Source organism: Mesoplodon mirus, assembly GCF_964341445.2.
Source record: "Mesoplodon mirus genome assembly, chromosome: 1".
NCBI lineage: Eukaryota > Metazoa > Chordata > Mammalia > Artiodactyla > Ziphiidae > Mesoplodon > Mesoplodon mirus.
In genome coordinates this window covers 75,295,961-75,310,463 of record NC_138976.1, presented here as the reverse complement: position 1 = coordinate 75,310,463, position 14,503 = coordinate 75,295,961, and the positions used below count along the sequence as shown (strand labels likewise).

At 46.3% G+C, this 14,503-nt stretch overlaps 1 protein-coding gene across 1 annotated transcript in view; it reads left to right on the top strand.

Moving 5' to 3' along the window:
• Positions 1–4,487: 4,487 nt before the first annotated feature.
• DMRT1 (doublesex and mab-3 related transcription factor 1) overlaps positions 4,488–14,503 on the top strand; it is a gene marked incomplete at both ends in the record, with an annotated part of 100,870 nt that continues 90,854 nt past the window's right edge. Inside the window, 2 exons of the mRNA XM_082625963.1 lie at positions 4,488–4,826; positions 7,942–8,131. Of these exons, the coding sequence (XP_082482089.1) occupies positions 4,488–4,826; positions 7,942–8,131 (529 nt within the window). The remainder of the gene's footprint in view (positions 4,827–7,941; positions 8,132–14,503) is intronic.

Here is a 14,503-nt window from a genome sequence, read left to right as displayed (position 1 = left end):
TGCTTCAGGCCCTACGAGTCTCACTTCTCCCTGATTCCTGCTGTTCAGACCAGCCCCCGGGGGCCCAGATCGTTCATTCAGGCCAGCTGACTCTCGGCTGCACACTTGGCAGGCACCTGAGCTAAATATTTTGACTCTATAGTGTCTCGCTTCGTATATATAGTTAGAAGCCCCATAGGGAATTTTCCCCGTGACCTGTTGTACCAAGAACTGGGGCAAAAACTGCTTTGCATGGACAAAATGCAAACTAGATGAAATTTTTTTTTTTTTTTTTTTTTTTTTGCAGTAAGCAGGCCTCTCACTGTTGTGGCCTCTCCCGTTGCGGAGCACAGGCTCTGGACGCACAGGCTCAGTGGCCATGGCTCACGGGCCTAGCCGCTCCGCGGCATGTGGGATCTTCCCGGACCGGGGTACGAACCTGTGTCCCCTGCATCAGCAGGCGGACTCTCAACCACTGCACCACCAGGGAAGCCCAAGATGAAATTTATCATTAGTGTTTTCTAGTATAGGTTCCCCTCCCTGTAAGTTATTCTAGTAGGTGGAAGGTTATATGTATATGTACCCTGCTTTCTCACTACTCTTAAAATTCCAAATATGTAAATAATAAAAATGACATACATATTACTGTGTGCTAGATACTTTTCTAAGCACATCATGAGTATTAACTAAGTTAGTTTTCCTAACAATCCTTTGAGGTGGTTATTATTATTACCCTCCTTTTACAGATGAACTGAGTCACAGAGAGGTTAAGAAACTTGCCTGAGATCATGTGGCTGGCATTCAAAGCCAGGCATTTAATTATGGTGCTATACTGCCTCACCAAGAAAATAATGTATTATTTATTTCTGGTGACAGTAATGCCTAAGTGTTTTTAAAAACTCAGATAATAAAGTATATATGCACCACAGAGCTATGGTAACTGGAAAGCAAAATACGTAATAATTTGTTGTGAAACCAGCTTGGGTTCCAATTCTAATGCTAAGAATGCTGGTGATCTGGGGTTGATCACAGGGCTGACACTGAGTCTGCTAGGCCCAAACTCAGATGTCATTTCTTACTACCCGGCTACAGGGGACGAAACAGGAGGGAGGACACCAGAACATGGGCCTGCTCCCAAACACACATACACACAAAGTATAAGGAGAAGGGCTTCCCTGGTGGCGCAGTGGTTGAGAGTCCGCCTGCCGATGCAGAGGACGCGGGTTCGTGCCCCGGTCCGGGAAAATCCCACATGCCGCAGAGCGGCTGGACCCGTGAGCCATGGCCACTGAGCCTGCGCGTCCAGAGCCTGTGCTCCGCAGCGGGAGAGGCCACAACAGGGGGAGGCCCGTGTACCACACACACACACACAAAAAGTATAAGGAGAAGATCACCCATAATCCTATAACTCATAGAGAATTAAATAACCTACTCAAGCAGATATTAATGCACAGTAGTTCCTATTTCAGAAATGGAACCACGTTGTACATCCTGAGTTTTTTTTTCTTTTGGTTCAAAATTTCAAATAGCTTCATTGAGGTATAATACATAAACTATAAAATTCTCTTGTTTTAATCATACAAATAATTTTAGTAAATTTACAGAGTTTTGCAACCATTACCATGATCCAATTTTAGACCATTGCATCACCCTTCCCAAAGGTCCCTTAAACACATTTGTACTTACTCTGTATTCCCACCCCAACCCTGGCAACTGCTGTTTTCTCTCTATATTAATTTGCCTATTCTGAACATTTCATATAAATGGGAACATAGAAAAGAATCTGGCTTCTTTTACTTAGTATAATGTTTTCAAGTTTCATCCTTACTGTAGCATGTGTCAGTACGTCATCCCTTTAATGACTGAATAATATTCCATTTTATGAATATACCATTTTTGTTTATTCATTCAACCATCGCTTGTGCTTTTGGTGTCATATCAAAGAAGTCTTTGCCTAACCTTGCTGTGTTCTAGAACTGAACTCCCTTCCTCCTCCCTTATCAGTATGCCCTGAACATCTTTCTACCTCAGTAAATACAGATCTGCATCATCATCCTTCATGGCTTTGTTTTGGAAAGAAGGGAGGGAAGAAAGGAGACAATAGAGCCAAACTACTCAAAATATCCGGGACCACTCTGTTCACCCTGGAGGTCTTCCCACTTTCCTTTTGGATTGTCTCATGTCTGGTACTTCCTCTGTGGTTTGTGGATAAAAACTTGGTTAGGCTATTAACTTCATTACAACATTTTATGTTTTAATATCTTGGTCACACAGATTCCTAGCCTCAAATTTTCTGTAGGCTTAAGTCCCTCCATCACAGATTCTAGTGAGGGGATGCTCATAAGAAACATGTGTTCCCCTGTAATTTGGGATTTGACAGCTGCTGCTTCTGGCATTGACTTCATTCTCTGAAACTGGACTTGGCTTTGGGAATGATGCAGATTTAGTTAATGTATTAAAATGTAAATATGGAAAAAGAAAAGTAAATAGTAGATAACAGCAATTGGTATGTGTGTTTTAATGAAAGTCTTATGGATATTCCTGAACAAAATAGTGGTTATCATTTAACAAGCTCCAGATTGAGATGAATCGTTGCATCCTGGCCTCTGTCCTAAGTAAAGCTTCGCTGGCTTGATGGGTAGGATATGAGGTGCCGTGAAAAGCTAGAAGCTTCTTTAAGAAATAATTTTCAGACTGAGAACACTAATGGAGAAAATCCAGGCTGAGGGAAGAGCCTGTGAGAGGGGCCTCAGAATAAGAATGGGAAAGGCAGGTTAGAGGATTTTCAGTGCTGAAAATGCTAATCTGCTGAAAGAGAGGGTCAACGGGCAACCATTTTGTTGAGAAGCCGAGTGGGGTGGCCAGGATCCTTTGGGGACCTAACCCCTAGGGTTGGGGCCAAGAATTTGGAACCAGAGTACACTGGGGAAAAGCAAGGAGAGTGAGGGAGAGATGTGAGGGCAGCCCCCTTGGCTGGACAATGGCCATTGCAAGGTTAGGGACGTGGCACCGAGCAAAGAGGTTATGTAAAAGGTCAACAAAGAGGTCCTCCAAGCTGGTAAGTAACTATATGAGGCTGAGAAATGCAGAGGGAGATCATTCAAAGTCCTTTTAAGATGCAGCCTCGGGTCTTTAACTTTTGTTTTTCACAACAAAAACAACATGGAATGGAAACTATGTATGGAAAACAATACCAATCCACTGCAGGGGACAAGCTGCTGTGTGCATGGAATATGGAATATACTGGAAGACTAAGAGTCAGTGAGACCAGCTGGACGCTACTGCAGAGATTCAGATGTGAGAAGCGTTGGCCTTAGAGGCACACTTGGGTGTGTAGGAAGAAATGATCAGCAGGCCTTAGGGCTGGATTGGCCGTGCAAGTGCAAAGAGAGAAGACAAACATGGTTGGGGGTGGAGGTGCAGGGAAGGCTGTAAGAGGATTTGGGGTTTTGGAGGAATAATTAAAATGCACAGATCTGAAGTATGGAATGAATTCTGATAAATGTCTACATCCCACCCCCACCCCCACCCCCAGCCCCACCCCACCCCCACCCCCACCCGAGGTTTTTAGAAGACCGAGTTTCCAGTGCCTGCAGGTCCTAAGCGAAGTTGCCTCAAAGGCAAGAAGCTGCATGCCCCTGAAGTAAGAAGCAAGAAGGACTGGAACTCCAGATTTGAAAGTTATCTGGAGCCAGCGGGTGGAAATCTTGTGAGCAAACGAGCACAGGTGCAGGAAGAGGTAACTGGAGAACAGAAAGGCCCAGTGTGGGGCGCGCTTAACCCCGCACACTGAGGAGCTTATTTGCTGATATAAGCGCAGAGACTATTCTCAGGCCTTCCACCTCATACTTAATTCTCTTAAATGAGAAAGAAACCACTTTCTGGCGGGCTTCTTTCAAAGTCTGCCCTATCGAGCTTGGAAAATGGCGTCACTGGGGGGAAGGGAGCTGGAGGATCCCACAGGGTGGTCTGCCCCTCCTCCAAGCAGCCCTCACGACTACGATGCACAGCAACCTTCTTGAGCTGGGAAGCCCAGCTTCTTCCGTGCAGCGTGCTAGGGCGGCCCGGCCTGGACACCTCTGAGCGTACAGGGATCACACAATCCCCGAGCACCTCTGCTCCGGGTGTGCGCTTGCAGCGGCTCTGCAGCAGTGCCCTCGGTGTTTGCAGCCCGTGCAAGCTTGCACGCAGCGGGAGCTCGGTGCCTAGAATTGGGGGTTGGTGGGCGTGGCCGCGCTCCCTCGCGCCTTCTCCCGCCCAGGCAATTCCGGGAACTTTCTGAAAAGTATCCAAAAGTTCTGCGCCGCGCGCGCGCAAAAGGGGAAAGAAAAAAAAACGGGCACAACCCCCCACCACTCTGGGCGTTGCGAGTCCCGACCTCGCCACTCCAGCTGCACCTCCGGCTACAGCGCGTACGCCTCCTGCGCCTCCTTCTCGGGAGCCTTGCCGTCGGCTGGGTGCTCCCCTTGCAGCCACTAGAGAGTCCCTGCGCATCTCCTTGGGGCACCATGCCCAACGACGACGCACACAGCAAGCCTTCGCCACCGTCGGAGGCCCCGCACGCCCCTGGGGCACCACCGCAGGGCAAGGCCGGGGGCTTCAGCAAAGTGGTCAGGGCGCTGCTCGGGACCGCGGGCGGCGGGGGCAGCGGCGGCTCAGGCTCGGGGGCGTCGGGCGTGGGCGCCGCCGCGAGCAATAAGTCCCCGCGGCTGCCCAAGTGCGCGCGGTGCAGGAACCACGGCTACGCGTCGCCGCTCAAGGGCCACAAACGCTTCTGCATGTGGCGGGACTGCGAGTGCAAGAAATGCAACCTGATCGCAGAGAGACAGCGCGTGATGGCCGCGCAGGTGAGTGCGGGCGCCCTGGAACCGGGGTTCAGCCCGAACTTTTTGGGTAAAGCCCCTCGGACCAGGCGGACGCCACGCGGGGCGCGGGTTCGGGAAGAAGGCGGCGGTGCTTCCCGACAGCCGCAGCGCGCTCGGGGCCCGGGCTCCCAGCCACGTGCGGACGCCGCTCTCGGAGGGCCGGACTCCTCTCCGATCCCGCAGATGGAGCAGGGAGGTGCGGGTTTACTCTGCTCCGGCGGCTCCGGATCCTTGACCCCTCCCTCCAGCAGGAGTTGTGGGGTTCGCCTCCTCGTGGGTCTCGGCGGTCCCGAGGGTCCCGAGGATCCTCAGGATGTCTGATTTCCCTTTAAGAGCTGAGAGTTGCGGGGTTCGCACTGCTGGTGAAGGCTCCCCGGGATCTTCGACCCCGCTTCTGGCAGAGAGTTTCGCGGTTTGCGCCTTCGGGGGTCCCCGGGATCTCTGACCTCGCTCTCTGATCAGAGTTGGGGGGGTTGCCCCCTCGTGGTTCAGTGGGATCCCTGACTCCGCCTCGAGCAGGGAGGTGCGCTTATATTAGGGAGGGTGCCCGCCCTGGCTACTGGTTAGGGCGAAGCGGAGACCCAGCTGGCTGCTGCTTATCCGCAAAACGCGTCGAGAGGCTTTGTTTTTCTGGAAAAGGCGCTGTAACGGACGCCAGCGTGGCGTGGTCCTCGTTGTGCTCTTGACGCACTTTTCGTATTCGCCCCGGTGGATCCAGGTTGAGTGTCTCAGCCATTTTGAGCACTACGGAAATTTCATTAGCCTTTTAAAATTTGCTGTCTCCACCGAAGTTATTAAAGTACAAATTACTTTGAGTGTGTTTTAAAACACACCTAAGAATTTTTTAAAATCTACGCAGAGGAGTACATGCAAGTGTTTGAGGTTTTGTCTACCGTTCATGGAGTGTGTTAGTTTTTTAAAGCGTCCTAAGCTGGGCAGTAATTTAGCACCTTCACGGAAATAGTTAGCGTCGTTGGTATCCTAAAATGATTTTAAGAAGAGAATAATATACATTCTTTCCCGTTAAAGGTTGTTTCATCCTTTTAAAACAGGTTATTTAAAATGAAAAGTTACCAAAGAAATGTTTACTGGGTGCTACTTTCGGTTAGGAATGGGTAAATACCCCCCATTGAAAATGATTTAAGTAAGATCCTTGAACAGGAGTGCACAAATGCTTAGAGATTATACTTTTTATGTACATCCAATTTTGAAATGGTTTAAACTAGATATATTTTGGCGTCACAGATTGCGAGTGCACTCGTGGAAATATAGGTTGTTTTACTGAGTTTCTTTATAGACTTTTATCTTAATCTGTAATGGATGAAAAGAATACACTGAGTGTAGCATTAAAATGCATCACAATGAGTTTACTGAAAAAAAACTTACGGACATTTAAATTGTATTTGTAGGTAGAAAAGTTTTCTGAACATTTAGCTGTTGGCTTTAATATTTAGTATGGAGAGTATGCTTGGGAGGGGAATTGTCCTCAAAATGTAATAAAAATATATATCCAAGTAGGGCCATTAATTTTGAATAAGCTGTATTAGTAGGCATAGTAACTTGGAAGGAGGATGTTTGCTTTGTTAAAAACAAAAGCAACTCAAGATTACTTTTATGGTATGAAACTTCACTATTTTCCACACCAGAAGGCTTGTGCTGTGCTGAATGAAATCCTTTAACATTCATGTAACAGGCATTTTTAGTCATTCTAAAATAGTTTGAAATTGATCTTAGATCTGACTCTAAAACAATTGCATTTTAAATCAATTGCCCCACCTTCCCCATTTAAATAACATTTCCTAAGAACGCTTGAAAGGTCTTTGTAAAAGTGTTTTAAGTTTATGGACTATGTACTACCCTGTATGTTTTGTGCATGCATGGGATTCGTGTAAACCAGGGTATAAGTTTGCATTGACATACTTCACAAGTTCATGGGTATTCTTTTAAAAAATTTGTGGTCAAATCTTTAATATTCTGTTCCTAAACTTCTTGGTTAATAAGAGAAAATTCAAGAATTAAGCTTAATTATTTAATCTTAATTGATTATTCAAGGATATTTTTAAAGTTGAAGACTCCTCTTGTTATGAGTAAAATTACTTCCAAATTAATCATTTTTCTAAATTTGGACTACGGTATTCCTAAGACAATGTGTAAATTGTAGTTGTGTTTCTGGTTTACCATTTTGACGTCAACTTTTGGCTTGTATTTGGGCCTCTGAGGTACAGGTGCTTCCCTTTCTCATTTCATTATTACCAATGGTCAGTTTCAACAGAAAGTCTCCATTTTTGTTATTTGTAGTAAGCCACAATACAATTTATTTTCTTGACACCTCTTTTTTTCAACCTTAAACAATGTTATTTAAAAGAAGAGGGACCATGAGGAGTGTCTTAGGTATGCTGCGTCCTTTCCAGCCCCCACTTGCATCTCCTTCCCTCCTGCCTGAAATATGGCACGTGTCCTCTCCCTTCCTCTCCACCTCCAGCCTCTCTCTCCTGAGACTTCAGCGCCGTATTCCAGCCCCCTTTTCCCCATCACTTCTGTATGTGTTCCCTCCCCCACAGAGAACAGGATCCGTGTGTGCCTGTCCTGTGGTGTTTACCACGTTTTGTCTTGAGTTGCAGTTGCATGTTTGCCTGTTTCCTGCTTCTCCTTTTAAGCAGTGAGTGCCTTGGGATCTAATCTAACCTTACTGTATCTTGCTGGTCGCTGTTCCCAGTACAGCAGCCTTGGACACATCTGTGGAAGGAAAGAGTGAGTGACCCCATTCTCCTTCCTTCCTAGTCTCTCAGTGCTGGCTTCTCCTCACGTTGAATGCCTCTGCTGACTCCGCAGCTTCTCCTCATCCAGCCTTTCCCACTGCTCTACATACTCACTTGTTTAAGGGACATTTTTGGAGTGCTTTACTGTGGGCCAGGGACTCTGGATGGAAACCATTTCTCAGCTTTGGCTGCATCTCAGAGTTACCTGGGTAGCTTTAAAAAGCAAGGAGGGATTCTCAGGCCTCACCCTGGGGTGGGTGGGGCTTCTGTGGCTTTGGCAAAGCTGCACTGAGTGACTCTGGAGTGCTGGAGGGTGACCCACTGCCCTGTGCTTCCAGGTGGCCCTGAGACGGCAGCAGGCCCAGGAGGAGGAATTGGGCATCAGCTACCCCATCCCGCTGCCCAGAGCAGCCGAGCTGCTCGTCAAGAGGGAGAATGACGGCAGCACCCCATGCCTGATGACTGAGGGCAGCAGCCCCTCGCAGCCCCTGCCGGCCAGCACCCCGACCGCGACCGCGGCAGCAGCAGGTAAGCCTGTGGCTGGGATGGAGGGATGAAAGGCGTGGCCACAGAAACAGAGTCTCGGGAAGGTCCTGAGCCCCAGAGCACATTCAGAGCTTAGAGGTTTCTTAAAAGATCCTCCCTTCTGAAGGTCTGTTTTTGACGGCCTCACAAAGGAGGTGGGCCTGAATTCTAAAACCAGAAGTTTGACGGCTTCACTTTTCTGTTGGTTATTTGTCAAGGCTGAATCTGGGCAGAGTCAGAATCCCAGAATCCCAGAGAAGTGAGAGTCCAGATTTCATCTCAGTCAGCCCCTTCCATTTGTGGGTCCTCTTGGTGGGAGCTAAAGATCCTTGTTTCCTAGAATGAAAGTCCATTTCTCTGGAAGGGACTGAAGTCCATTTGGGGAGAGTGTCTAAAAAAGCCAAATCCTATGTGTCAGCTATCAGTGGATACTGGAATTGAGGCAAGGCGTGTCCATTGGCTTAAATTCTCTCCCAGGTACTAAGATTATACCAGGGGCTGCATGTATGCTGATTCATTTCATTTCATTCTTAGAAGAAGGAAGTACTAATCCTATTTTATACCATGGGAAAATTGAGGTATAAAAATTTTCAGTGACTGGCTACATCTGAAGAACTAGAAAGTATCTGAATTGGTTCATCTGTCTTCAAAACTCACTATGCTTACTGCACTGGGTCTCCAAATTACCTCAAGAATTACGGTATTCTAGAGCTGCACTTTCCAGTATGGAAATCCTTAGCCACATTTGGCTATTTAAGTTGATTACAGTGAAATAAAATTAAAATATTAATCGAAAGAAGATATACAAATGGTCAAAAGCCCAAGGAAAGATGCTTGATATCATTAGTCATTAGAGAAATGCAAATCAAAACTATAATGAGATATCACCTCACACCCATTAGGATGACTACTATCAAAAAAAAACAGACAATAACAATATTGGTGAGGGTGTGGAGAAATTGGTGAGGGTGTGGAGAAATTGGAACTTTTGTGCATGGTTGGTGGGAATGTAAAATGGTACAGCTGCTATGGAAAACAGTATGGTGGTTTCTCAAAAATTGAAAATAGAATTATCACATGATCCAGCCATTCCACTTCTGAGTACATACCCAAAAGAATTGAAAACAGCGTCTTAAAGAGATATTTGTATATCCATGTTCATAGCAGCATTATTCACAATGGCTAAAATGTGGAAGCAACTCAAGTGTCCACTGACAGATGAATGGTAAGCAAAATGTGGTAAAAAATTACTTAGCCTTGAAAAGGAGGGAAATTTTGACACATGCTACAGTGTGGATGAACCTTGAGGACATTATGCTAAGTGAAACAAGCCAGTCACAGAAACACAAATACTGTATGATTCCACTCATACTTAGAGTAGTCAAAATCAGAGAGACAGAAGGTAGAATGGTGATTGTCAGGGGCTGGGGGCAGGGGGGAATAGAGAGTTATTGTTTAATGAGTATAGGGTTTCAGTTTTACAAGAGGGAAAGTGCTATGGAGATGGATGGTGGTGATGGTTGCACAACATTACGAATGTAGTTCATGCCACTGAGCTGTGCACTTAAAGATGGTTAAGATGGTAAATTTCATGTTGTGTGTATTTTAAACACAATAAAACATAAAATTAAAAAATTTAGGGCTTCCCTGGTGGCGCAGTGGTTGAAAGTCCGCCTGCCGATGCAGGAGACATGGGTTCGTGCCCCGGTCCGGGAAGATCCCACATGCCGCGGAGCGGCTGGGCCCGTGAGCCGTGGCCGCTGAGCCTGCGCGTCCGGAGCCTGTGCTCCACAACGGGAGAGACCACAGCGGTGAAAGGCCCGTGTACCGAAAAAAAAAAATTAAACATTTAATTCCTCAGTTGCACTAACCATATTTCAGGTGCTCAACAGGCACATATATAGCTAAGGCCTGCCATATTGGCAAGTGTGCATTTCCATTTCTCACAAAGTTCTATTTAATGGCACTGGTCTAGAATGCAGGGGCTCTAAGAAATCCACCAAAGATCTGTGACATCCTGTTGGCAAATGAAGACATATATTTCATATTAAACACATGTGCCGAGGTTCACAGAATCTTTTGAGCCTTCTAAGCCTCCATGAAATGGAGCCTTGCAGTGCGGTTCCTCTTAAGTAAGCTTTTCATGAGTTACTCAGTTTGCTGGGCTTAACCACCAGGCTAAAGTTGTCAGCTGCCTAGCTGTCACTTAACTAGCTGTGCAACTTTAGACAAGTCACTTTAGCTCTCTGGTCCTATTGTTTCCTCTTCTCAAAAATGAGGGATAAGGTCTTTGAGGCTTTTGAAGATTCTAGGAGCCTTGACCATTATAAAGAAGAAGGTTAGCGGGCACCAAAGAAGGCAGGTGAGAGACAGGCTTGTAATCTCTGCTGCAGGTCGGTGTGTCTGTGTATCTGTCCCTGTGTGTGTTACTGGGGCTACAGATTCTGTAGCTAACAAAGGGAATGGTATTATTTTCTTTTTTTTTTTAGCTCAGTTGCTCATAATATATATTTACAGCAGTTTCTAAACTTTCCTTTTCTTAAGAAGGAAGGAGTATATCTGTCAGAAGCTGTGTGTAAGGTTAATTACCAAATACTACCAGGTCAGGGCAGACCTGGTGGATTCAGCTGGAGGGACTGATAGGGGATGTTCCAGAGGAGTAAAGAGGGGAGTAACTCATTTGATGTTCACACACATCTTATAAAGTAGGAATTATTATTCCTGTTTACAGATAAGGAAGCCAGTGGTAAGGAAACTGCCCCAGAATAAAGCCGAATTAAGCTGGGATTCAGCCTAGGTCTGTCTGGTCCCAAAGCCCATGAATTTCTTCACCTGCCTGTGAAGTGAGGCTGTGGGAATAGTTGCCGTGTTTCCTTGGAAAATGGACAGTTACAATTAGAGGTTATGGTTTAATCCTCAGAAGGGATTTAGGGCTGATGGGCAAATAGGAACACTGTTAGGGGCAGCGCCATTCTTGGCTGGCATGGAAGGTTGCAGCCACTGGTCTTCACGGGGAGAAATGCAGGGACAGGCCCGTGATGGATAAATGTCAATGCTGGTCATTTGGTAGGGAACCGCAGGTGAACTTGGTGTAGCCTGCTGTCCCGCATTGCACCTCAGTGGAAGGGGTGTCAGAGTTTGATAGCAGACCCCAAGATAGCGAAGCCTTAGAGAAGGATATCAGGCTAGATGGAGTTCAGAATGACAAAGAAGTTCTCACAGGGCACTTCGGAGTGGTGATAGGTAAAGTTACAAAGGGAAGCATGATAGAAAGTTCAGGGTCAAGGAGGATGTGACCAGATTCCCTTCTTTGCTTCTGGAGCTGATAAACCTTGGAGTCATTTTGGAGTCTTGAACCAACACTCCAAGGGAGCGGAGTGTGGAAGCCAGCAGTATGTGTCGCTCCTGTGCTCACGTATGGGCGGGGAGGCTACACCTGCCCAAGAAAGATGGGCCAGCTCATCTTGGTGGGGCAGGAGCCTCATCCATCATCATTACTCAGGACTTCCACCAAAGCTCTTGAGTTGGGATCATTAACTTCCGGAGTGGGCTGGGACTTGAACACGAGAAAAACAGAAATGCCAGTGGAATTAAACTGTGTAATGTAAAGAGGGAGAAAAACAGAAAGGGCAGTGAAAGGGAGGGAGGGAGGGGGGAAGAGAAGGGGAGAGAGAGAGAAGCAGTGACAAGACAGATTGACTAAGGAGTGTCCCTCAGGGGCTTCCCAGGTGGCGCAGTGGTTGAGAGTCCGCCTGCCGATGCAGGGGACACGGGTTCGTGCCCCGGTCCGGGAAGATCCCACGTGCCGCGGAGCGGCTGGACCCGTGAGCCATGGCCGCCGCGCCTGCGCATCTGGAGCCGCCCGTGAGCCATGGCCGCTGCGCCTGCGCGTCTGGAGCCGCCCGTGAGCCATGACCGCTGCGCCTGCGCGTCCGGAGCCAGTGGTCCACAACGGGAGAGGCCACAACAGTGAGAGGCCCGTATACCGCAAAAAAAAAAAAAAAAAAAAAAGAGTATTGCTCACATTTTATGCAGCATAGTGGACCCAACTTCCTGCATAGTGTGCTGCTAACAAATATGTAGCTTGTATTAAATTTCCAGAGATAAGGATTTCTTTAAAATAAAATTGAACTTTATGCAGGTAAACGGTAAACATTTATAGAGTACAAAACATATTCAACGAATATATTCCAATCCCAGCCTGTAGGGTCTTCTCTTTGTTATCCCAGGATTGATTACAAGCTGCACGTGCAAGCTTGTGTGTCTGTTTTATCGTTTTCATACGTGTGTCTGTGTATATATAATTTATATATTTAACATAATGGGAGTGTATTATTCCCACTCGTGTGTAGTTTTTAATTTTTTCATTTAAAACTGAAATTTTTTAATGGCCTAGTGTTCCATTATATCGATGTGGAAGGCTTGGATTTGCAGTTACCTCGTGAGAGGTGAACGTTGTAGCAGTTGTCATGGGATCGTGCAGCCCACCCACCTGGCTTCCACGGGGGGTGGGTTGCTCACCTTCTCTTTCACATACCTGATGTGGAGTGTCTGCAAGGGCAGTGGTTTAGTGAAATCCAGCAGATGTTTATGGCCTTGAGGCTTCCTGAAAGTGCCAGAAGTGAGAGTGAGAAATGCCTGGGAATTATTGCTGAGCTCACTGGCTGAGTTCTAAGGCCACTGTGAAGGAACTTGGGTTTACCAAGCTGTTGTCTGATCTCCTGGAGAGCTGGTCCCTCTGAGTAGGATAACACCTTAGAAGAGAGTCTCTACGATCCTTAGCCAAAGATTGGCCAAGATGGATCGAAACACTGCCTGACGATTCCTCCCACCATGGGTATAAAATATTTTTGTTGTTATTTTCATCTCGGATTGAGGGTGTTACTGTGAAGGAACAACCTTTTGAAGAAATGCCCTATTCATTGCTGTCTCTTATACTGGCAGGATCAGATATGCTAACAGGTGCTCTATCGATTAGCAAATGGTTTCTTCCCAGCCATTTTGGGTCACCTCGAAAAAAGGGTGAGCACTTTCGGTTATAAATGACAGTGAATTAATAGCAACTTCAGCATTACTTCTGTGGTTTTACTTTTTAAATTTTAGCTTCCTAGATATATATTTTTTATTTTGAAAGTTATCAACTGACTTAAAAAATCTCACAGGCATTCGTCTTTGAAATTTGGGCTCCTCGTTTTATTTTTATATTCTGCTTTTCCTTCAGCCTCCTATGCAGCAAGTAGAATGCCATTTTATCCAGTGCTTGCGCTGAGGTCCGCATAGTTCTCTGCCTCTCCTTTTCTGTGCAGGGCTGTCAGATGAAGGGCTGCATTGTAGAGAATTCGGTTCTGCATACGTGTCCTTTGTAAGTAAGGACCTGAATGTTCTCCTGGGGCCTCCCTTCTGGAACACCCTGGGCTTCCACACACACTCACGTTCGCACTCCTCCACATCAAGCCGCCTCCTGCCATCTCAGGCCTCCCCCCAGCGCCCACGGCCTGCTTTCACTCACCTTTCCCCCGTTGGAAGGGTCAGCCAGGTCTGCATCTGATAATGGCGGGACCCCCTCCTTCACTTCTCTTCTTTAGCAGTAATTCCACTTCAGCACAGAGAGAGAGCTCATGCCGGTAGGGCACACACGCCGTCCTGGTTATATGCCTTCGAAGGGCTTAAGTGCTTTACAAACATGCAGTGTGGTAGTTTGAAAATGGAATAATGTCCCCATGCAGTTTTTACCAGTAAGAAATGTGACTGAGGAGCTAACAATTGAATATGTTGAATTAAGTTTCTTAAAAATAAACTTTATTCATTGGAGAAGTTACAGATTTACAGCAAAATTGAGAGGAAGGTATGGAGATTTCCCATACACCCCTGCTCGCACACATGCACACCTCCCCCATTATCAGCATCCCCCACCAGAGGTACATTTGTTAACAATTGATGACCCACATGGACACAGCGTAATCACCCAGAGTCCATAGTTTACATTAGGGTTCACTGTTGGCGTTGTACATTCTGTGAGTTTAGAGAAATTAATGATGACGTGTGTCCATCATTATCGTAGCACAGAGTAGTTTTGCTGCCCTAGCATCTTCTGTGGAGTTATTTAAATTTGAAATATTTCAATTTTTATCTTTGCAGTTTTCCATGTTGTACAGAAAGAAGCGTTTTAAATGAAACACCAAAACATTTTATCCAGGTTAGTTTGAGAGTTGATATTTGGAGGATTCTGGCTACTTACATGAGATGAGCTCCATTTGATTTTAGACAGAGCTCTCAATTTCAAGTAGAATAGAGGATGTGGAGATTAGGTTTAAAAAGGCCTTCAGATAAAAACATTCCCCAATTTTACGTTCAGAGTCAAAGAAATTTCCAGGA